The 23,653-nt window shown below is 44.0% G+C and overlaps 1 protein-coding gene across 1 annotated transcript in view; it reads right to left on the bottom strand.

Annotated features, from left to right (window-relative positions):
* The window catches only part of ATIM (timeless family protein), a 55,059-nt gene extending 33,062 nt beyond the window's left edge, over positions 1-21,997 (bottom strand). The window contains exons 1-9 of the mRNA XM_086513240.1: positions 21,839-21,997; positions 21,552-21,704; positions 3,561-3,720; positions 3,085-3,403; positions 2,855-2,989; positions 2,574-2,763; positions 2,277-2,404; positions 1,988-2,197; positions 1,730-1,911 (exon numbers count right to left, since the gene is read on the bottom strand). Coding sequence (XP_086369366.1) covers positions 1,730-1,911; positions 1,988-2,197; positions 2,277-2,404; positions 2,574-2,763; positions 2,855-2,989; positions 3,085-3,403; positions 3,561-3,720; positions 21,552-21,704; positions 21,839-21,932 — 1,571 coding nt within the window. The 5' untranslated portion in view covers positions 21,933-21,997. The remainder of the gene's footprint in view (positions 1-1,729; positions 1,912-1,987; positions 2,198-2,276; positions 2,405-2,573; positions 2,764-2,854; positions 2,990-3,084; positions 3,404-3,560; positions 3,721-21,551; positions 21,705-21,838) is intronic.
* Between the last annotated feature and the right edge of the window lie 1,656 nt (positions 21,998-23,653).

Raw genomic sequence — 23,653 nt, 5'->3', positions numbered from 1 at the left:
GCACGACATAATAACTTCTTATCATGGAGAGTAGGGGCTCATTGGGGCTTCCAAGAGCTTGCTCTCACACAATTAACTAGTAAATAATTAGTAGAAGCTTAACTAGGTAGTATGCTTAAACTATGAGGATATAATTGGCAAGATTAGGAGATGCTAATCTATTCATGGCTCTAATACCATAAGTTAAGTTTAAGGAGGATAAAAGAGAGTCGCATTCGTACTAATGACATGCTATTTACTTGGGATAGTGGTAGCTCGTTGGGGCTTCCACGAGCTTGCTCTCACATAGTTAACTAGTAAATAATTAGTAGAAGCTTAACTAGGTAGTATGCTTAAACTAAGAGGATCTAATTGGCAAGATTAGGAGATGCTAATCTCTTCATGGCTCTAATACCATATGTTAAGTTTAAGGACGATAAATGAGAGTAGAATTCGTACTAATGGCATGCTAATTACTTGATTAACTACTCGAGACAAGAGAGTATATGCTCAAAATGCATTTGATTAACACTTGAAATGAGTTACAATGGGGTGCTTATATAGCATTAGAGAGGCAATCTCCTGCTTACCTCATGCATGACTACTTGGAACAAGCTAACCTAAGAGCCAAACTCGAATTTGCATATTTAGGGGCTTTTATTCATGCTTACACGACTCCTACATGTGATATTATACTCTAGAAATGCTCCACAAAGGATAGCTTATGAGCAAGGCTTCTTTTGGCAGTGCTACATGTGCTGATGAACATTACAACTTGGTCCAAGCATGAAAAATTGGATTCTTGCAATAGCAATGCAACTCTAATTGTCTGTGTCAAACAATAAAAGTATGGCAGCAATCTCAGAAAATCCCAACTCCACAAGTAATCTCCGAAGCCAAATGCCCTCACAAGCAGCAAGATAAGCTGCTTTGTACTCCACTTCTATCCAAGCAAGTGCAACCATGGGTTGCCGCTTGCTACTCCATGAAATAGGTTCCAAGTCAAGTGTGAAAACTATCCTATCATAGAGCATCGAGAATCTGGGTTATCAGCCCAATCTGAGTCACACGACCTCACAATGTACAACCTTTGGGGGTAACCTGCCACTTGGCAAAAGGTGTTGATACAAACACGCAAACATACACAGGTGGGGTTCTGGAAGGTTGGGGTGGAGCAGATATTGCCCTACTTCAGCTCTTTAGTTCTTTTTCTCCAGAACAGACCTTTACACTTGCACACACCATGTGTCAAACACTACAATCAGGGCACACACCAGCAGACAACACACAGACCATGCTAACCAAGAAGCGCGTCCCAACCATTGGAAACCACAGAGCATCAAATTGCCATCGAAAGAAACTAAACCAAGCAAAGTTCTTAATGAACTCAAACTAACACAATTGGACACGAGACAGCAACAGGGGAGGAGAATTCTCAGCTCCTCATCATTCCTGATAGCAAATTGGGTATGGCAAGGTACCATCCTTGTCTTCTTGAAGATCATGTGATAAATGTCTAGCAAGTCCAAAGTATTAGAGTGACTAAACAAGAGCGTTGGCACCAAAACACTGATTATAGAGCAGAAAAAATTTACATTGTTTAGAGCTGTCAAAATGGAGGACTTCTTCCATGCTATAAATCTTTAACATGAAATTCCCAGCTAAGAGTTTCAAGTCTTTTTTGCCTAGTTGAATATGTACTAAAAATTGAACATGAAACTAAACAAATAACGATAATGAGCAGAGGCACCTGCGGGGTTGTTTGTGAATGTCAAAGGACTTCAGTAGATGCAAAAGAAACTGAAATGTTCCTTTTTCTGTTTGGTCGTAGAAGACCTTGTACAAAAGAATGCGTGCAACTCGTACTTCTTGCTGTTCAGAATTATTCTTATCCTTGGCATCCTTCAAGACGACAAGGTCAAGCATTCTGACCTGTACAGACATGAGACTTCTTGCTTTAATAAATTCCCATAATTGCTCATTGTTACTAAATGCTCTGATTAATTACCATTTCTTTGAAGAGTGAACTAGCTATAGAAAGAGATGCCCAATCATTTGCTTCTTTTGCAGCTTCGGAATATGTATGCCATCGTGATACAACCATCACAAACATATCTTGAGCCATTGTCGATGCAACCGGGCCACAAAATTGTCCTTGAAATAAACTGTCTGAGTGGCCTTCTGGAGTAGAAACAGCAGTTTCCTTTCTAGTGTCACTCTGCAGGTACAGTCTCAAATGACATTTATATTTATGACATCACTAGTGTCCATTAGCGTTACAGAATTCAAATATTTACCTTGGTGTTGATCTTGCATCGTTGATAAGCTGTAAAAAACTTGGCAACCTCAAAGAACAAAGCCACATCTGCAGATTGAATCCAGCTTCGCTCTCTACTGATGTCATCTTTGACACATTGCATAACCACTGTCCAACTTCTATTATGAGTACAAGGGGAACTTTAAATGGGGAGTCAATTTATCACTGACCTATATCATGAATCAGGCAGAGTATACACCATAACTAATTTTTGGTACGCAGTTGCAATCTAACATGTCCAGTCTAATAACAGCAAGATGTGTATTGGCATGCTTACGATTGTATGATCCTAACAACACTTGATCGGCAAATGTCTTCAGGAGCTCCAAAACCCTTCCGCCTGACGTTAAAGGGGTCCTGTCACACGCTATGCGTTTCACTGGGCCATGTTTGACCTGTGGGCCTCTAAAAACAGCATCAATTGGTGATTGAAAAGGATTCCTTTTCAGCATCCTCTTGGAGCCATCCTGAGAGAAGGCACAAGCATGAACATTAGCACATTACACAAATGCTCCGGGCAATAATTTCCAACAGATGCTTAAAATCAAAGCATCATACTTCTGCTACTTGCACAAAGGATCCACTAAATGCAGAATGCCGAGAAAGATCTTTTAGTCTAAGGTCCTTCAGCTGCTCCTTTTCCTGTTCTGTTATTGCCCGAAGTAGTCCAGAAGGTTTTTTTTGTCTTTTGACCTGACAGAATGACAATTTGCAATGCTTTAAAATAGGACTTCATTGGGTGAGCGACTCTGGCAAATATTTAGATAGATTTTAAGGCTTAGTTTTACCAGAAGCTTAGAGTTATTTGCTGTAGCAAGCTTTTCAGGACTCTGGCCCCAAAATACATGATGAAAGATCTCCAGGAAGAGAATACTGTCTTGTCTAAGAAGCCCTGTAGGTCCTGAAATATGTTGAGCTAAGGCTAGTAGAAGGTCCATAACATTCTCTTCAAACAAATGCTCCAGCACCTTGTCTCTAATGGAAATAACTCTCATAGATTCATTCACAGCCACCTTTTGTAATGATAAATCCTGGATTTCTACAAGATTCCGCATCAGTGTTAGCACAAGCTGGACCACTTTCCAATCATCCTCAGAAAATGTCTGACTGTAGAAACATAAAGTGGATATTAGTATGTTGTTTCAATCACAACTCTTACTTCATATTCCTTAAGAGCTTAACTCTAAGGAAAGGAAGATCAGAGCCAGTTTTTAAGTCATCTAAACTGCTGCTGTTTTAGATTTTTGAAATGAAATTTGCCCACCTCTCTAAATGTTCAAGGGGTTCTTCCAGCAGAGTCATAATTACAGCTATTGCATCATTGTGCAAGAAACATGCTTTGAAGTCCAGCAAGTAGTCTAGCTGCTGAGCAACGTTCTCAGATAAAGCATCCACAGGCATAGTCAAGAAGACGACTACTTTAACTGCAAAAGTTACCAATGACAAATAGAAGAGCTTAATTTGACAAGTTCAAAAGAACTATCAGAGATCGTTCAGTAAACTTAAGAAATTTGATATCAATGATCAAGATCCATGGAAAAATGCAAGAAACATTTGAAATTGTAGACCAAATTTCAGCACTTATGGTCCATGCATTGCATTTGTTTAGGGGCTTGCAGCTCCAAAGGCTGCCCAGGAAGACCTCTCTTTGATATCGGAACAATTGAGCTGTGATGGATATCATCAGCAATCAGTGCAGCACTACAGCTAGGATTGCTTGTCAAGACCCCACAACAGAGCCACTTCACTCCCAGCTGGTAATTTAAGGGCCTACCATGGTCATTGCTGGGCTCATTAAGACCTGGACTGGACACTATTGTCGTGTCAAGATTACATCTCATTCTCTTCTTGGAGCTTCTAAAATGAAAGTGCAACTAGTCATATATACATTGCAAGATAATGTGCAAATACAATATGGGGTTGCAAAATATAGGCTTACAGGTCTGTTTTTGTTAGTCTAGACGAATCTTTGAAGGATGGAAAAAGTGCTAAGATTGTTCAAAACATTATTAAGAGAGCACCAAAAAGAGGAATTAAAGGATATGTACAAAATAGGCAGCATTTGGGTGTTCTAGCCCCTGGGGAACTCTCAAGTAATAGAATCAGCCTCTTTTCTTCAAAAAAAAAAAAGGGGCTTGATAGTTGAGAGAGAAATGAAATGAAAATGAAATGTTATATTAACATCTTCAAAAGGCCAAAATGACCTATGAGACCACAAAGTTACAATGTGGTGGATTTGATACAAAGTCAGAGTAACAAAAGTAACAAAATGACAAAATAAAATACTATGCTATGGAATCCTAAACTGCTAGGTGTGAACTAAGCAGCTAGCTGGGATAGCTAAATCACAAGGGATCTAGCATCGGTCGCTGGCGGATCTCATTAATCTTCTCCATGGTCAGTAGTCTGACCGGGCATCGTGCATGTCGGGCCAAAGTAATCCGGATCCTCTGATGCAGCCTCCGTCGATGCTGTGTAGTCCTCCGCAGTCGTGGGCGTCTGGATCTCCCCATCTCAATCGCTCGATCGATCAATGTGCCTCTGGTGTAAGGCGACGAGCTTTGCTGTGGTGGTAGATCCTCCGAGTGTCCAGTGTCTGCTCTAAAGAAGTCTGTGATTTGTCTCTGAGACTGCCTAGCATGTCCTCTCGTTAGGCTCTCTCTGTGTCTGCATAGCTCGAGCAAAAACAAACCCAGGCATCTCTGATCCTCGTACCGCATGACTCTGGAGAGTGGTCCAAATCCCTCTCTGAACAAGTAGTGGAGAGAGAGAGAGAGAGAGAGAGAGAGAAATGAAATGAAATGTTATATTAACGTCTTCAAAAGGCCAAAGTGACCTATGAGACCAAAAAGTTACAATGTGGTGGATCTGATACAAAGTCAAAGTCAGAGTAACAAGATGACAACAATGACAAATGTCACAATAAAATACTATGAAATCCTAAACTACTAGGTGTGAACAGCAGCTAGTTGGGATAGCTAGATCACAAGAGATCCAGCATCGGTCGCTGGCAGATCTCATCAATCTCCTCCATGGTCAGTAGTCTGACCGCGCGTCGTGCATGTCGAGCCAAAGTGATCCGAATCCTCTAATGCAGCCTCCGCCAATGTTGTGTAGTCCTCCGCAGTCGTGGGCGTCTGGATCTTCCCAGCTAAGTCACTCGGTCGATCAGTGTGCCTCTGGTGCGAGACGACGAGCTCTGCTGTGGTAGTAACTCCTCCGGGTGTCCAGTGGCAGCTCTAAAGAAATCTGTGATCTGTCTCTGGGACTGGCTAGCCTCTCCTCTCATCAGGCTCTCTCTGTGTCTGCGTAGCTCGAGCAAAAACAAGCCCAAGCATCTCTGATCCTCGTACTGCATGACTCTGGAGAATGGTCCAAAGCCCTCTCTGAACAAGCAATGGAAGCGGCCTCGTATCTCGTAGTAGACGGGGCAGTGGCATGTGTAGTGCAACTCTGTCTCAGGCTCGATGTCACACAGGGGGCATGTCCTGGCCTCTGCTGTTACTCCGCTGTATCTCCCAGTCTCGATCCGCAGCTGGTGTGAAGATGTAGTATCTGGCCGCTAGCACATCGTATCCCATGAGACAAGTGGGTGTCCATGTATCTGGGCCTCATCACAAAACCATCAACCGTAAGCTGGAGGAGATGCTCTCTGTAGAAAGCCATCTTCGTGCCCAGCTCCTGTGCTGGCTGTATCCATGTCCTCCTGGTGTCTAGCTGAGTCAAGTCCTGGCGGATGAGCCTGGTGATCTCGAACTGTGTAAGAGTCAGAGAGGGTGCATCCAGTGAGTACTGGAAGGGAGGCAATCTGTCTATGCTGAACCCATGCGCCTGAAACCATGATGTCATCTCCCCGTACCAGCATGCTGTATCTCCCTGCATGGCTAACTATCGAGAGGACTCAAGTGCAAGGCGGGCATATCTGTCTCTGGGAAGTTCCCACATGCGGTGTATGAAGGAGACCGATCTGGTGAGCGCCTCAACCACTAGTGGTGGGGCGGCTAGCTCTGCTCGCACAATAGCACGTGGTACTAAGGCCTTGGCTCTAATGAGCCGCGAGATCATAGAGACTAGAGGCTTCTCCATGTCCCCCCATCCATCACTGCGGCCTGTCCTCCCGTGATGATCTAATGATGGTCCCCAAAACTCAGCTCCATAAAGCAATGCAGAAGCCACCAGAGTGTCAAAGAGCCAGAGCTTCGTCCGAGGCTCCTGAAACTGAACCTGTGAACACATCCTTTCCAATCTACCCAATGCTGCATGGGCTCTGGTCAGTCTAGTCTCTGCTGCCCTCCTCAATGAAAATGCTGGTCCACTAAAAACCACTCCGAGATAAGTGTACACATCTGTATACTCCACAGTCTCCTGGCCGTATGTGAATGCTAGCGCTGACCTCCTGATCCACTGTGGGGTGGTATTAAATACCATGACCTTGGTTTTACCAAGGTTGACGGACAAACCACTTTCCTGAGCAAACCTATTCAAAGCATCCAAATGACGTTGCATCCCCTCCGGAGAGTCGGAGATCAACACAATATCATCAGCATATAACAATAATGGAATCCATGTCCCTGCTAGCTGTGCACCTCTATCACCATCTCTCTCAATGTAGTCAGAAACCTCATCCACATACATACCAAATAGAGTAGGAGAGAGCGGGCAGCCCTGCTTCACCCCAATAGTGGAGTGAATCGGTGTGGATAGACCCTCTGAGGTGCGTACCTGCCCCACTACTGACCTGTATAATGCCATGACCCCCCAAATGAGCTCTGTGGGTACTCCCAGCTGCTGTAATCTGCGCATCAATCTAGCTCTAGGCACTGTGTCAAATGCTTTGCGGAAATCCACAAAGCTACATATTATTATGTTAAAATTTGCTCAACTTTGGACTTCTTGATGTCGTGCATAACTTTGAAGTTTAGGACTTGAATATTTTACTCTCATCAACTTGATGAGGTAGTAGGCCCATACTCAATGGACCTATTGCCTTCACATTGAGTATGGTGCTTGGGTAAGGGTGGGTGCACACACACATTGTCATTTCAATATGGTTGGAACTTCCTATAGATCCATCTCCCACGCGATCTACCCTCCTCAATGATAGCTTTGAGTGTCAAGATATGGTCAAGAGTAGAAAAACCCCTCCTGAACCCTGCCTGCCCGGCTGCGCATATCCCCTCCCTTTCTGCCCGTCTACTCAGCTGTCTCCTGCTCAAGAATAGATGCGTACAACCGTGCCAATGTGTGTCCAATCATGATAGTGCGATAATTCCCAGGCTCCATAGGGTCTCCCGACTTGAAGATAGGTACAATAGTAGATAGGCTCCAAGTATCAGGCAAGCCCTCACACATGGCACGGTTAAACATAACTGCTATAAGCTCTGCTAGTAGATCTCTGGCATGCGTGAAATGCTCAACCACTAAACCATCATGATCGTATGCTCTCCCAGTCCTCATCCTGTCAATGGCCTTCCTCACCATCTCCGCGGTGAAAAAAGCACATGTGTGTGGGCATGGATCGAGAGGGTCGGGAAGGGGGGGCTGCTCAGGAACTGTGTACAGAGATGATGCGTACTGGCCCCAGTCCTCTGTAGAAGTGATGGCGGGGGGGGAGAGTGCTCCTAAAAGAGCCGCCATGCCTCACGTGAGTCCTGACTCAAGAACAGCTGATATAGATCCTGCTCTAGCCGAGCCAAAAATGCCCTCTTCTTCCGCCGCACTAGGCGTCGGAAGTCAATCTATGACTGTCTGTGAGTGATGTCCCCCAAAAGCACCTCCCTCTGAAGTCTAGCTCTAGTGTCCCGGCATTCCTCATCATACCAACTGTTCTGAGGCATGCTCCCCGAACGGCGCCTCTGCTCAGGCTGGGTATGTGGGTATGCCTCTGCTGCTGCATCATGTAGTGTCTGTGTCAATATAGTAGTAAGCTCCTCCAGAGGTCGCCCTGGCTCCTCTGTGCATAGGCGTCTGTAGATCCCATCTATGTATACAGAGTATGTCTCCCGCGTGAAGGTGTAGCGAGTAGGGGCTGCTGTCCGTAGCCTGTGTGCTACACTAAACTGAAAAGAGATGGTCATTGACACAAGAGCATGATCCACTGCCACACCAACAGGTATGGGTCCAACCGTGAGATCTTGGATACTAGAGATGAGGCTCGGCTGTGCCATGACATAATCCACTATGCTGGCTCCATGTCTGTGTGGAAAGCATGTAAAACCCCCTGAAGCGGGAAATCTCTGTAGGCCATTCAAGATGGCCAATCCATGTGCAGTCCCCATGTCTATCAAGTGTCGTCCATACTCAGTGTGTTCTCCATCTTGTGATAGTCTGGATAGGCCTGTCTCTGCAGCATCCAACTCTCTCAGCATCTCCTCTAAAGTATCATAAAATACTGTCTGATGATGGGCAGTCCTAGCATTGAAATCCCCTAGAATGATGATGTCACCATCTCTAGAGAACTCCCATATGTCATCATCCAAAATAGAGAAAGGGGACTGTCCTCTGGGTGGTGCATACACTGACGTGCTCGGGGGAAAGTAGCAAATAGCAATGTAAACATATCTGTCTGTCTCTGCTCTCACTCTCACCCACATGTACCTAGCTTGCTCATCTCTGCGGGCTATATGTATCAATGGCTCCAACTCCTCCCTGAATAACACTGCCACTCCTCTTGATCCCCGCCCTCTGCGCTCTGATCTTGTCTCCTGTCTATAGGCAGTCTCCCATCTATATCCACTAATGTGAGGCATAGACTACCCAGGGGCCTGATGTGTCTCAGAGTAGAAGACGATGTCTCTTCCCCTGAAACTATACTCAAAGGCGCCCACATCAAGTCGCATAGATCCATTACAATTCCACGTGGCAACTTTGAGGGTGGTCCCATGGGTCTCGCACCGTCATGTGGAGCGCCGCTCTACAATCACAACCCGGCCATCTCTGTAGAAGGCCGTCTTTCCCTTCTCCCTTGCCGCTTGAATCTCTGGCATTACCTCTCTCATATGCGCAAGCTGTGAGAGTGAGGTCATCTCCAAGGAATATGCTCGTTTTCTTTAGTGTAGGACGCTTCTTCAAGAAGTCCTTCTTTGCCTCCATGGATGGGAAACGGATGATTAGAGCTCTCCCCTTTGAAGTCTCCCCATTGCCTTGTGTCTTCTTTCCCACCCTCCATGCCTTTGTATGAGTAGCCTCACTACCCATCATGCGGAGAAAGAGAGAGAGAGAGAGAGAGAGAGAGAGAGAGAGAGAGGGAGAGAGCTTAGAGCTTGTAGCCTTGTAGACTTGAGAGCTTGAAAGAGGCTAGAGCTTGAGAGTCCAGCGGGTAGAGCTTGAGAGTCTTGATAGCTTGTGTGCATTGTGAAGGTAAGGGGTGGGATTTTATAAGGGGGAGGCTCACCCAAAAAAAAAAAATCTGAAATTCTGCCCATTCCGAGCATTCCAATATCATCTTCCAATTTAATAGATCTCAAAAGTCGACTCCCTTGTCCCCTTGGTGCTCACAGATCGCGTCAATGATATATTTACCATCACCACATCCAAGCATCATTGAGGAGGCCAAGTGTAAAGTGTGGGTTTTGTCCTAGAGTCTAAGTGAAGGAGGGAAGAGGGGGAGTTATCCCACATGTAATGGAGTCAAGTTGTAAAGCTACTTAAAGCTTACAACACAGTTCAAGTTTGCACTACATGCTTGTCAATGGTGAGCTTGTGCTAAGCTAAGTCAATACTCAAGATTGTGTTTATGAGTCCGAGCTAATCTATCATGGAACCTAATTCACTTGAGTGATAATCTTGCTTACACACACACATACTTGCACTATATTTCTCTTTCATCCACCCTAGCTAGCACGATCCCATTCCCATCAAGTGGTATCAGAGCTCTAGGTTATGCCAGCTAGGTTTGTTACTATGCTTTTGTGTGATAATGTAATTACAATTTCCATTAGGCTTCTCTTCTATCTAATCAATTCATGATTAGGCTATGCGTAGGCAAGTTCATGGTGAAAATCCATTGAGCCACTACCCTCCATAGCTAGGTCAAGCTTGATTAAGAGTCATAGGATCTTTGCATTCGATTAGTGCATGGCTGTATTCTCTTAGTGCGCCCTCATCTTCGATTTCCCTTTAATAAGCTCACTAATTAAGCATCATCAATCAAGCTATTGCATTCATAATTAGGTTGCACTTAGTGACGATTTTTTACTAATTTGCACCTTCAATTAATTTCATCAAGTTTGTTTTCTCATCGCATTGGTAACATAGTCTTGAAGTGCTTGTTGCAAGCTTTCCATAGACTCCTCAAGCTCTCCATTTGGAAGTCGGGAGCCCCTTGTACCCCATCACCACTTTTATGCTATTATTAGGTGGGTGTGGGTGTGTGTGTGTGTGGGCACCCCTGCCGAACTGAGCATAAATTGTCTTTTATAGGTGAAGCTTCACAAGCAAAGCTTGTGGGCTTGTTGGCTAGCCTAACTTGGGCACTCTATTATTGGCTTGTGGGGTCGTGGAGTCAAGCCTCACATTAAGGATCACGAACGGACGTGAAACTGCATCTAATTGAGCTTTTGTCTCAAGGTGGGTCCGTAAGCGGTGATTCCCGCGCATTCAAAGCAAATATCCACAATCGGGCAAGCTGGGCGGAATCCAAACCCCATATCAAATCGGCCTTTGGGCCTCGAGCGGGTCCGCAACAGGGGAGGTTTCTCACGCAACGACACTCTCTAACTCGTAACCCGGACACCAAACTTCATGAAGCTAAGCCTATTGAGGCTCTCGAGTCCGTGAACAGGCGTTCCCGCGTTCGATACTCACTAGCCCCGTAAGCTCAGCCACCAAAAGGCCCCTTTCTCATGGGCTTTCCTCTCCACATGCCACTCCTACATAGCCGGAATTCCCACGCCCCTATGCCTACAACCACCTACCAAGGAGCCTGTATCCACTGTCACACCTGCAAAGGGCAGCCTTGCCACTCCTTGGCAGCCTATCACACCTATGAAGCGCACTAAAGAGCAATAGAAGAGCACAAAGGCTATCAAAGTCTCTTCAAGGCACCTTAAAGGCTTCCTTCGAGCATCAAAGTAGCACCATAATTCTAACAGCCTCCGACTTCAATTCTCATAAAGGCATCAAAGGAGCAAAGCTCTCAAGCTTGGAAGGGCTCTCACCTACAAGCTTTCAAAGGCAACTTTGGGCTTCAACCTCGAAGAGCATCAGCAGCTTCAAGCATTCAACAAAGACAATTTCAAACCTCAAAAAACTTCCCGAAGCAAATCAAAGAAGATAAAACTTTTTTTGTGAAGGGTGAGTTCGAGCAAGTGAAGAGGTACTTCACATTGAAGGAAAATTTTAAAGAACATATTAAAATTGAAAATCTTGCAGCCAAGCACAATAACTTGCAAACAAATTTTCTCATTCCTAAGGGATATTTGTGCTCGTGTAAAGAGGTAGACACTGGCTGGGAGAGTCTCCTAAGCTAAGACCCCTATATTAGCACAAATGGGAGAGAAGGGAATAGAAAAGTACAACGGGGAAGGATTTCACACTTGCAAACAAAGTTAAGGGGATACCTCATGAAAAAATGTTTATGATCTGTTATCAGCACCGCCTTAGAACAACAAGCCGACACCGACGGAGTGCACACTAGGGCATTTACACTCATAGCAAGTACACAAAATTTGGCCAAAGACGAACAAGCATTAGGAATTATCATCACCTCCTTGCATGACAACTATGTGAATTTCATAGACGAATGTAAGCATGCACATGAAGCTTGGCATGTCCTAAAAAGCAATTTTGGAGCCAGGACCAAAAGAAGTAAAGTTAGTATCAAAAGACAACTTTACAAGATCACTATGACACCATCAGATCACCTTCTCCACTCCATGAGTATTGTCTTTCAAAACAGTTGAGCACCATGCAAGAGCTCATGGATAATGCAACCATTGATTATAAGCTAATGAAGGGAAAGCTTGTCTTTGCACCTGAAACAATCCAAGCACCTATGGCTAAGGACATTCCTCAACAACAACTACTCACTTCTAGAGATACCTCAAGTCCACCTCTACAACCTTGACTCACTCAGAGGCAACGAGACACTCATCAACAAGAAGGCACGTATTTTGAATGTTTTCAAACAGGACATACTTCTTACACTTGCCCTAATAAAGCAAACAAGCAAGTTTCAGAGCAACCTCTTGCCAAGAAGGACAAAACAACACTGTGATATGTACCCTCACCATGCCAAATGTATCCAAAGAATATTGTCGAGCTTATGGAAAAATTTAAGACACTAAAGCCCTTATCTTCTCGAGCCGAGAGCTACCAAGAATTCCACTTCACTCGTATTTCTCAATAGTTTGAATATTATTTACGATCACATTGGATGTGAGATTCAGGCAAAGTTAGCAACTGCCAACAAGCAATGTTACACCACTTATTGGCTCCCTCCAAGCCTCATTCAAGGATATTATGGCAAAGTATAATCTTACGATATGAAATTGGACATTGTGACGCATTGTTGGGAATGCCTTGTATTATCAAAATGATGCTAACATCTCTATTTGATAGCAAGTCATTGCTTTACAACAGAATGGAAAGCCCATTACTCTTGGAGTCAAACTGATGGAGGGCAACCCTGAATGATTTTCTTTTGAAAACTTTTGCTGGAAAATTCCTCTATCGACAAGCCTGCGTCTGAGCATCGCATGTAACAGGTTTGGACACTCCAAGCGAGAAATCAATAGCAGCACATGAAGAGAAACTCAAAATCATTGAACTTTAATAGAGAGAGAGAGAGAGAGTAAACACGGCCCGGCCTAGCGTAGTTTGTGCCTAGAGGTATTGGCCCCAAAGTTTGGCACCCCTTTTGGTATTTCTTTATCATTAATCATTACAAAGTACAACTCCCGAGGGACCTCTGCTCTCATACTCTGCGTCAAGATGCTCTGCAGAGTGAGGTGAGGCCCCAAGGGCTCTTTTATTCTTACATGGGATGCCCCAAAAGCAATCAATATAAAAGCAATCAATCCCAAATGCGTCTACTCATAAAAGCTGCCAGCGTGAATCGTCGAAATCCGTAAAGCCTCCCACGTGGCACAGCCAACGCAAAATGCGGATGTTTCATATAGCATGCCACATCAGCCAGTCAGCGCAGTTTTTGGGCCTGCCGTACGGGCTACCACCTCAGCAACTCCACGCGTTTCTTCTTTTCTTTATTTAAGTGTCTCCTGGGCTCCATCGGACGGGACCCCATAAGTTGGGAACAACTTATACTTTGTCAGTTTTTATTTCCAGGATGCCACGTCATCATTTTGTGACAACCAGTTCCGTAGACACTGACTCTAAGCATTGATGCACTAGACGACACAAATCCAACACTTGCAGAAAGACAATAGTCAATGAACATCCACATCACATTCAAATCAAATTACATAAAGTCCATCGAGATCTCAGACCATGAACGTATTTAGCAATCGCATCTAGATCTACACCCGATCTCACTAATGTCGGATTGACTAATTCTTATTGCTATCATGTCCATCCCATATGGAATCTCAAGACCAAAATGCTGCAGTCATTTCGTCTTTCAAACATGCACTCAAACACGACACGCATAAGTGAGCACACGTAAATCAAATTCATGTTGGGAATTCCCAGTTCGAAGTACTGCTTTCATAAAGTCATATAGCAAAATACTGTCAGCCCATCAGACTTCGGTATCCCTAAAATCCAAAGGAAAATCAATGACTTTATTCCACCTGGCTAACCTGTGACAAAGGAGCGGAGTGACTCCCCTCTTGTGCAGCCTCGTCTGCACCACATTCAACCCTGCTGATCCACGAGATCTCTCGGAATAGTCGAAGCTAGATCGAAAGCCTCAAGGTAAAGTTCCAAATCTAAGGAGTATCTGCCATAATAACAGGGAATGGCCGTTTTCAGGTCTCCGTTCCCAGTTTCCATTCCAAGTTCCCGTTCCGAATCCCCGTTCCGTGTTTCAAACGTGAGTACCCGTAACAGGGAATGGCATTTTGTTCGGCGTTCCCGTTCCGCGTTCTCGTTCCTGGTAACTATGGTATCTGCTAGGTCCTCCTCCTCCATCCACTTTGCATCCAATGCCGAATAGTTCTTGAATTTCACTAAGAACCGTCGTATCACTTACCTTTCACTTTCCTTTCCTTGTGAGCCAATGTCTATTCCGTAACGAGTATCTCCTCACTCTCTTCCACTTCACGTTGCTCTTCAGGCTCCCTGTCGACTAACACCTCACCCTTGAAAGGTTTCAAGAGACTCGCATTGTGAATCTTCCAAGTATCAAGCAACTTAGCCTGAAGGATACATCATTTATCTTCTCTTGAATCTGGAAAGGGCCATAATATTGCATGGTTAGCTTTGGAAAAAGCCGCTCCTTTCCCTTTAGTTTACTTAGGTGTGCCTTCTCAAACCGTAAGAGCATCCAATCATCTTCTTTCAGTTGCAAGTCGCATCGATTCTTGTCGATTGCCTTCGTATGCCATGCGTGAGACTTCTCAAGAGCCTCGTGAACCTTGGCAAAAGCAGTGTTTAAATCTCTCGTATATTGATCCGCTTCAAAAAATATTATCCTGGATCGGGGAATTCTTTGATCTACCAACTGATTCCCTTCTCCTTTCTTTCCTTGTGCCTTGGGACGTGTGGGTAGCTTCGCTTGCTTCCCTGTCCATTGGCACGTCAATCTCAATCATCAAAACCCTGAGACGCACTAACATCTAATCCGCTTTCTCCAAAATCCTCTGATGACCTTGCATCTGGTTCCCTTAGTTCGTAGAAACCTTTGGATGTGCTACCGTATGATTCTCCAAAATCATGTGATGAGTTGTCATCCGGTTCCCCTGATTCATTCTTTTCACTGGCAGACTCTTGCCCTGTCTAGGTAAATACTATCTTGTTCGTAGGATAAGTCAATGAGCCAGCATGCATTGCAAATCGTTGCTTAGCATATCCCATAAGTCTCTGAATAGAGTCAGACTTTTGGTTCAAACAATAGTCTCGAATCCCTTTTGGTAAACCATAGCAAAACCACTCAATCTGGTCTCTCTGGTAAATAAGTATCCCAAAACCTTTGGAAGTAGTCATTCTCAATTACCACTATGGCGCCTTCCCCGTCCAAGAATAAATTGTGTTGTTGTAGGCAAACTCCACCAAGGGCAAATATTTTTCCCATTGAGTCTTGTGATCCGAAATATAAGACTTCAACAAATCCAAAACCACTGAATTGGCTATCTCAAATTGCCCATCTGTCTGCGAGTGGAACAAGGAAGAGAACTGCAACGGTGTGCCAATGTTCTCCCACGTTGCTCTCCAAAACAAACTAGTAAACCAAGGATCTCTGCCCGAAACAATGGACTCAAGCATGCCATGTAATCGGAAAATCTGTGAGAAACAGTTTCGCCAAATGATCGGACTTAACTGTCTTCTTTGTCACGATTGTGACTATGTTGCAGTATTATATCTACTCCTAGTTGCAGATACGCGAAGTGCCATGCCAAGGAGAACCCCTATGCTTGGATGGTTGCGAGCCTTCGCCCAAAAGACATGCCTCTTCGCCAAAAGCCACACTCCTTCGACGACTGGTCACACCCCTTCGCTCTACAGTTGCGACTCTTCGCCCAATGGTTGCAGCTCTTCGTCGAAAAGATGTGTCTTTACGTCTAAAGTCATGTCTCTTCACCAGGAGACGTGTCTTTTCATTTGTCTCTTCGTCTCCTATATAAGGAGCCCTTGTATCACACTTTCAAGCAATCAACACAGAGTCTTCTAGAGTCTTGTTTCTGAGTACAGTTCAAGTTTCTTAAGCCTTAATCATGAGTTTAAGTACTTGATTAAGGATTAGTACCTAGAATCCTTACATTCTTTATCTGTCAAAGATTGTCAATGCCATCCTGCCCACTTTGAGTCTTGGGAAGATCAAGAATAAAATCCATGGCAATGCTTTCCCACGGACGGGAGGGTATGGGTAAAGGCTGTAGAAATCCTAATGCCTTATGCCTGTCAAACTTGACCTTTTGGCATACTAAGCAACTGCGACAAACTCGTCCCCATCCTTTTTGCCATTCGGCCAGTAAAAGTAACGCTCAACACCCTTCAAGGTAAAAGGTAGACAATGGCACTCTGTCAGCACCTTTTCTCTCAAAGGTTGTGTAACACACAACATCGTTCCATATCAAATAGCCGTCCCGTATGGAATAGCTTGCAACTGTCCCTCCACTCTTTATCTGGTGAAAGATATCTGCAAAATCAAGATCTATGGCAAAAGTTGCTTCTGCGACAAGAAATAGCGTAAACTCTAACGGTCTGTAAAGATAGTAAAGTCGGCTCCGAGTAGAAAATGTTGCCACTGAGTAAGAGCATGGATAACTACCAAAAGCTCTTTTTCATAAACTTGTCTAACCCTTTCAGGACGTGAAAACATCCTACTCTCATAAGCTCTGACATGGCCTTCTTGCATCAAGACTGCTCCCAAACTGCAACCACATGCATCATCGTAAACGTCAAAGGGCTTTTGCAAGTCAATACTAGTCCGGTTGTCAACTTTTCCTTGAGAGTCTGAAAGGCTGCAATCTCTAACGGTCCCCAAGTAAAAGGAACCCCTTTCAGAATCAACACATGCAAAGGAGAAGCTATCTCTGCAAATTTTCGAATGAACCGCCGAGAATAGGAGCAGAAACCCAAAAAGCTTCGAACTTCATGAACATTCTTCAAACCAGGCCCATCACAAATGGTCTCAGCTTTGGCTGGGTTCATCTTTACACCTTCCACTGAGACGATGTGTCCGAGAAAGTGTATCTCTCGCAAGAAAAACTCGCTCTTTTTCGCATTTACTACCAGTTTATGTTGCCGTAGTGTCTGGAAAACTTGTAACAAATGGTGTGTGCTCTGCCTCACTCTTGGAGAAGACGATGATGTCGTCAAGGAAAGTGCCCACAAATGATCGATACTCTCACAAAATCCTATTCATCATGCGGTTGAATGTAGCCGAAGCATTCATAAGGCCAAATGGCATCACCAAATATTCATACAAACCAAAAGTCGTCCTGAAAGCTGTCTTGTAGACGTCTCGAGGAGCAATTCGGATCTAATGATAACCACTTTTCATATCAATGCGGTCAATAGAACCCTAAAGTCTGTCGAGTATATCATCGATCCTCGGAATGGGAAATCTATTCCGGTTCATTATTTCTTCATTTGGGGCTCGGCTAGGTCAATAAGATGGCCGGTTCGGTAGTGTACTATCGAGAATCAAATCAATCGTATGATCTTTCGGATGAGCAAGAGGTAACCCTCCTAATAAGCCTTCAAGGAAAACAGTCAACCTGAGCTTGCAAAAGTTCTTGTCGTTCCTTTTCGAGGTCAAACATATTTGACCTTTGATCATCATTCAGTTCTTTTAAGAAAATCGAGTAAACAAAAAGACAAGGCCAAGGGCATAATCACAAGGAGAACAGGGACGACAACCTAGGGATGGGGACAGGAACGAGAACAGGAACGGGAACGGGCCGGGACGGATGGGCAAAGGCAAGTGTTGAGAGATGACACACCCGACCGTTCGGAATGTCGTTCCAGAATGCTTGCTGGTCAAGAACGGCCACCAGATGGCAAATGGTCACATTTTAGTAAAAAAAGAACGGCCAGCCAACGGACATAAACTGCCATAAGCCTTTTAGGCCCTTCACACAAGGCCAAGAGGCCCTTTTAGGAGGTGTTTAGGGTCCCTTTTGGAGCCTTTACAAGGAGGCCTCCTGTTCTCTTTATTCTCAAGCTCTCCTATGCAAAGTGCTCAAGCCTCACTTGCTTCCTTCCTCTACTCTCGCAAGCTATCAACTTTCAAGCACACTCTACTTTCTCAAGGCTCAAGCATCAAGCTCCCAAGGCTTTATCTCTCTAGAATCTACTACTTTTCTCTATCTAGTATCTACTCTCTACTCTCTGAAGCATCAAGGGCCAAGGCTTCAAGAATCAAATTTCAAGCTCTCAAGGGCCAACTTCCAAGCCTACTCCTAATCTCAGCCTTGATGACTTCGGCTTCTAGGATGTGGAGATTCATATTCCACCTTCTCATGAGGCAAGCACTTCCGAGGTTTGATGTGCCATTGTGGGCTCACAGCCTCACCCCCCCCCACCTAGTTAGGCTTTAGTCTTTTTGCCCTCTTTTATCACCTACCATTTTGAGCCCTTGAGGCATGTACTTATCTACTTGTAGTCTTCATACCGCCATCGACGTCTTCTTGGCGTACTTTGCTATTATGAGTCATGTTTCTTGTCTTTTTTGGTGCAATCCAATGATCAAAGTGTTCTTAGCACTATGGTACATGCGTGTAGCTCAAAAAAATCGAGAAAACATGAAAAAACAATGTAGTTCGAGGCCTCAACCTTGTTCCCTAACTTTTCCCGTCCTGACCCCGACCTCGACCCATTTCTGTTCCCTGTACCATGTTTCTATGGCCAAGGGCCTATAAAATAGTGCCTTAAGAGAACACTTTCACAAAGACCAGAGTTTGGTGGTGCTCCCCGACAATTGTATCTTATGAAGATCAATTATAAGGAAATACTAAAAGGGGCACCTAGTTAGGGGCCAGTGAATCTAGGGTTGAAATTTTGCCACTCTACGTCTTGACTAGAGTGTGAAATTCCTTTTTAGTTTAAGTGAGTCACGTGCTCTAAGTTAGTTTCCATTTGTTCTTTCTGTTGGCATGTGGTGGCTTGTGGTTTACATATGTGTTTGATCTTGGAGAGACTTGGACATATGCATTTGAGATCAAAGGCTATCTCTCAATCTCCTCCACACATCGGGGGTCTCTGTCTTATCAATGTTGTTGTATGTTCGGTGGGATTTTTAGCCTCTTCTAAGACTTGTCCTTCTTTGATGCCTTTGCTTTGGCAAGTTGCAAAAGTTTCATAGCTTCCTTGACTGCTGCCAAGGATGGTTTTTAGGCTTCTACATCTATGTTCTCCCAAGATCTTCAGTACCATATGTTCTTGTTGTGGATAAGGATTCATTGTTGAAGATGTCCTAATAATTTAGTCATTGTTCATCCAAGTTTTGCATTGGTCGAAGATTCTCTAGTTCATTTGGGATCCTCATCTCTCAGCTTCCTAGTTTTATGCCATTTACATGTATCTTTTGTTCTTGTACTGCCTTAGGTTTTTCCCCTCAACTTTGTAATCCTTGAAGTTCTTTAAGGTTCTTTCACCTATGGTTATATCTTGATGCTGCCTTTGGTCGTACCTAGACAAGAATCACGCATTCCTGACTCGGTGTTGCAAGGATGTCTCCTTATGTAAGACATTGCAAACGATTTGGTTGTAAGGTGCAGCAAAATGAATGTTGTACTTCTCAAGATGAGTGATCCATATTTGCTCAAGGTTCCTTTTAGTTCTTATGGAAGGGAGAGCCTTCCATTCTTAATGGAGAGTGCTATGATCACGAACAAAGCGAGTGGACACTGTGCGTGCAAGTGTATGAGACTAAGAGATAGAGAGAAGAGAAATAGGACACCAGAGACGTTGTAAACCCTCCTCCGAAGGCCCCACTCTCGTCGGCGAGAGTGGTCTACTTATGATTGCACAAATGGGTACAATGATGATGGATGGACTGATGCAACTCGAGGCTATGTCGGTGACGACAACGGGAATGGCTACACTGACCTAAGGGCTGAAATCTGCAAGCTTTTAGCAGCTGTCCAAAAACGCTATCTGCTGAAAATCTGGGGCTGTTTGGAACTGCTGAAAAATGCAGGTTTGGCTGCGTTTTTGGAGGCTGAAATTGGTTGACAAAAACGCTGAGATGCTGTTGTTTCTGAGGCTGAAAACGTTGCTTATCTGATGCTGAAAACGCTGCTTGGTCTGCTGCGTTTTGGGCTGAAAACGCTAGGTGACTGTTGACGATGGGGAGATTTGGAAACGCTAGGTGTAAGGGTGGGGCTGCGGTCCAGCATTTGCTGAAAACGCCAAGGCAAAAAGTGGGCTGCTGGCGAGGATGCAAAACGCTAGGTCTTGAGGGAAAACGCCAAGGGGATCCTGGCGAGGCTTGCTGAGAGAGGGGAATACCTGCTGCCAAAGGCCTGTTGTGCTCCTTGCTCATCTGCCATTTAGTGCTAACTTTGGTTTGCTTATATATTTTCTTACCCAAATTGCCCTACCTACTTTTGTTGGAAAGTCACTTAAATTAATAAGTGAAAAACGTCAAAAATAGAGAAAATAGGCTAAAATCACTGGAAAATTCCCTAACTGATTCTAATGGATTCTGATGGGAATACTGATGATCATGTTGTGTGCAACCAGAGGATATGCATCTATACCAAGTGACTGGGCATGCACAGTCTACAAATACTCACAAAAGTGTCAGATCGCTTCTAATCTCGACTGACTGGACTTTACGGAAACCCTGTTATGGTGGCTTGTCCACGGACACATAGGGTTGGATGTGTCACGTGACATTGGTCATGAACACTCTTCCTACAAAGGACCCGGCTCTACGTCTAGCTACTTCCATCTTTGCATCCTCTAAGGCATCCAGACATATATTTGATGTGCGGCACCATGACTTGTCTCCCACAGAGAGGGAATTGTTGGATAGATTTGGATATATTTTCCAAAGGACGAGTTTTTGAGTGAGCATGAGGCAAATGTCATGGCAACTCTCACTCATTTACAGCAAGAGAAATCTGAATACCAAGCCCAAAGAGTACAACATAAGGGCTATCCAAGAGATCTTACTACAACATGAGAAAACCAGACAGAGGGGGCTAAAGCAGGCCCTCTTATACCCTGTTGCTATGTTATGGACTCTTCAATCCCTACCCACCTATGCATGCCATACTACACCCTCACTTTGGTACCGAACCTAGCACCCCCCTATGCATATAGTTCTACATCCGTTAGAGTTAGAGCTCCATCTCCCTAATCCTCTCTCTCTCTCTCTCTCTCTCTCTCTCTCTCTCTCTCTCTCTCTCTCTCTCTCTCTCTCTCTCTCTCTCTCTCTCTCTCTCTCTCTCTCTCTCTCTCTCTCTCTGACTTTGTATCAGATCCACCACATTGTAACTTTCTGGTCTCATAGATCACTTTGGCCTTTTGAAGACATTAATATAACATTTCATTTCATTTCTCTCTCTCTCTCTCTCTCTCTCTCTCTCTCTCTCTCTCTCTCTCTCTCTCTCTCTCTCTCTCTCTTAATTCTGAAAAGAATGCAATGATTACGGGCTTGATTGCGAGAAAGACAAGGACTAACCCGCATTGATGATGAGCTCAGGATCATCACGGTACTGCAAAATAATGGGCACCAGGTCTCGACCAATAGTGTTCCATTTTCCCAGTTGCTTGAACACTGGTCTGCTTGTTGGATGGTCCCTACGCAGAAACCTCTGCAAGTTCTTCAAGTTTTCTGCTCTCAAAGGGCCAAAAATAAATAGCAGGAACTCCGTAAACTTTTGTCGACGTGCGTGGGTGTGCGTGTGTGTGTGTGTGTGTGAGAGAGAGAGAGAGAGAGAGAGAGAGAGAGAGAGAGAGAGAGAGTACCCAGGCAATGCTCGCTCTTGACATAGCTCAAAGCGGAGTCTTGAGAAAGGAATCCCAAACCTGCACATACAGTGTCCAATCCATCTACCTCCATCGCGATCTCCTCTCTCTTTCTCTGATGAAAGCGCGGGAAAGTCCACACAAACAAAAAAAGTTTTCAAGTGAAATTCGTTGAAGTGCCTTTGGTCTAGTAACTATGGATGGACTTACTTGGGCCAAGGGTTAAATACATAATTGAACTGTTTCTAGGAGGGTCTGAGTCCGCTATGTTAAAGCATGTGCCAAAATTCTCATTACTCCCTTTATACCCAATTTGATATGTGGCTTTCACAAGTGTTTGCTAGATCATAAAAATGCATCTCATATCACACTGTCACAAGTGTTTGCTAGATCATATAAATCTGGCGGCAATGATCCCCCCTTGAGATAAAACAACCCAAGATGTAAAGTGCCATTCAAGTAGCGAAAGATCCTCTTAATAGCCTACTAATGCTTAGACCTTGGACTATGCATAAATCTGCTAACCTATGAGATTGCAAACTAAATATCAAGCCTCGTATTGCATACATAAATAAGACATTCAATAGCAATTTGATAGAGAGTGACATCAGCAGGATCACCAACATCATGAAGACTTAATTTCAAACCTGTTTTCATTGGAGTAGCAATATGTTTACAATCCTCAAGACCAAACTTACATAGTAATGTCTCTATGTAGCTTGTTTGACACAAGGCAATACCTCTAGCACACTGCTTAAAATTGTATGCACAAGTAATGATGCAAAAGCCCTAAGTCTTTTACCTTGAAAGTAGCATTCAAATCAGCCTTGAATTCGACAATGTGTATCTCATTTGAACTTGTAATCATCAAATCATCTTAATATAGAACTACAATCAGAACACATCACCCTCACGCTTGACATACAAAACGCTTTGTGTTGGATTGTTACAAAATCCTCGTTTAACCAAATGAATGTCACCTTTCTCATACCAAGCATGAGGAGACTACTTCAACCCATATAAATTTTTCTTCCATTTGCACACTTTATTTTCGTGTCCTTTCTTGACAAAACCGCAAGGCTGCATTACATAAACCTCCTCAAATATATCACCGTTCAAGGAAGCAGTAACAATGTCTAATTGATGTACATCCCATCCAAAATGAGCTGCCAATGCACATAGAAAACGAGCAATAGTCATATGACAAGTGGGAGCAAAAGTCTTTTCATAATCAATGCCTTTCTATTGTACATAAGCTTTCGCAACAAGTATAGCCTTGTAGCGATCAATCTCACCATCCGGCTTACGTTTCAACTTGTAAACCCACTTCGTATCAACGGCCTTTTTGCCAGGAGACAAATCACATAAAGTCCATGTGTCGTTTTGTATAAGTGCATCATATTCTGACTACATGGTAGCCATCCAATTTTTTGAATTATGCTCTTCATCAAAAGAAGAAGGTTCCTCTTCATCACGCAAACTAGACACAGCCAAAGCATAACAATCTGACACATAAGATGCATGGTGAAAACCTGAATGGGTACGACTAGAGGTGCGTCCTATCACGCAAAGTATGCACCATCCATTTTGGCATACCTCTAGCCTCCTCATTCCCAGCCCTTTCCACATCAAGTACATCATGTATATGTGCATCACTAATAGGCTTATCTGTAATGTTTTCAACCCCTATAGGTTGTACATTTGCCTCATGGAATTTATATTCAAGTTTCCACCATTAAAAAGAGGCAACAAAGTGTCATAACTGTCATGTGAGCTTACATTACTATCTCTAGTATATGATAACAAAGGCCGAAC

This window comes from Adiantum capillus-veneris, chromosome 5 (assembly GCF_014529385.1).
Source record: "Adiantum capillus-veneris isolate H3 chromosome 5, ASM1452938v2, whole genome shotgun sequence".
In the NCBI taxonomy this organism is placed as follows: domain Eukaryota; kingdom Viridiplantae; phylum Streptophyta; class Polypodiopsida; order Polypodiales; family Pteridaceae; genus Adiantum; species Adiantum capillus-veneris.
The sequence above is the reverse complement of the archived record's forward strand: the minus strand, read 5'-3'. Positions and strand labels throughout refer to the sequence as shown.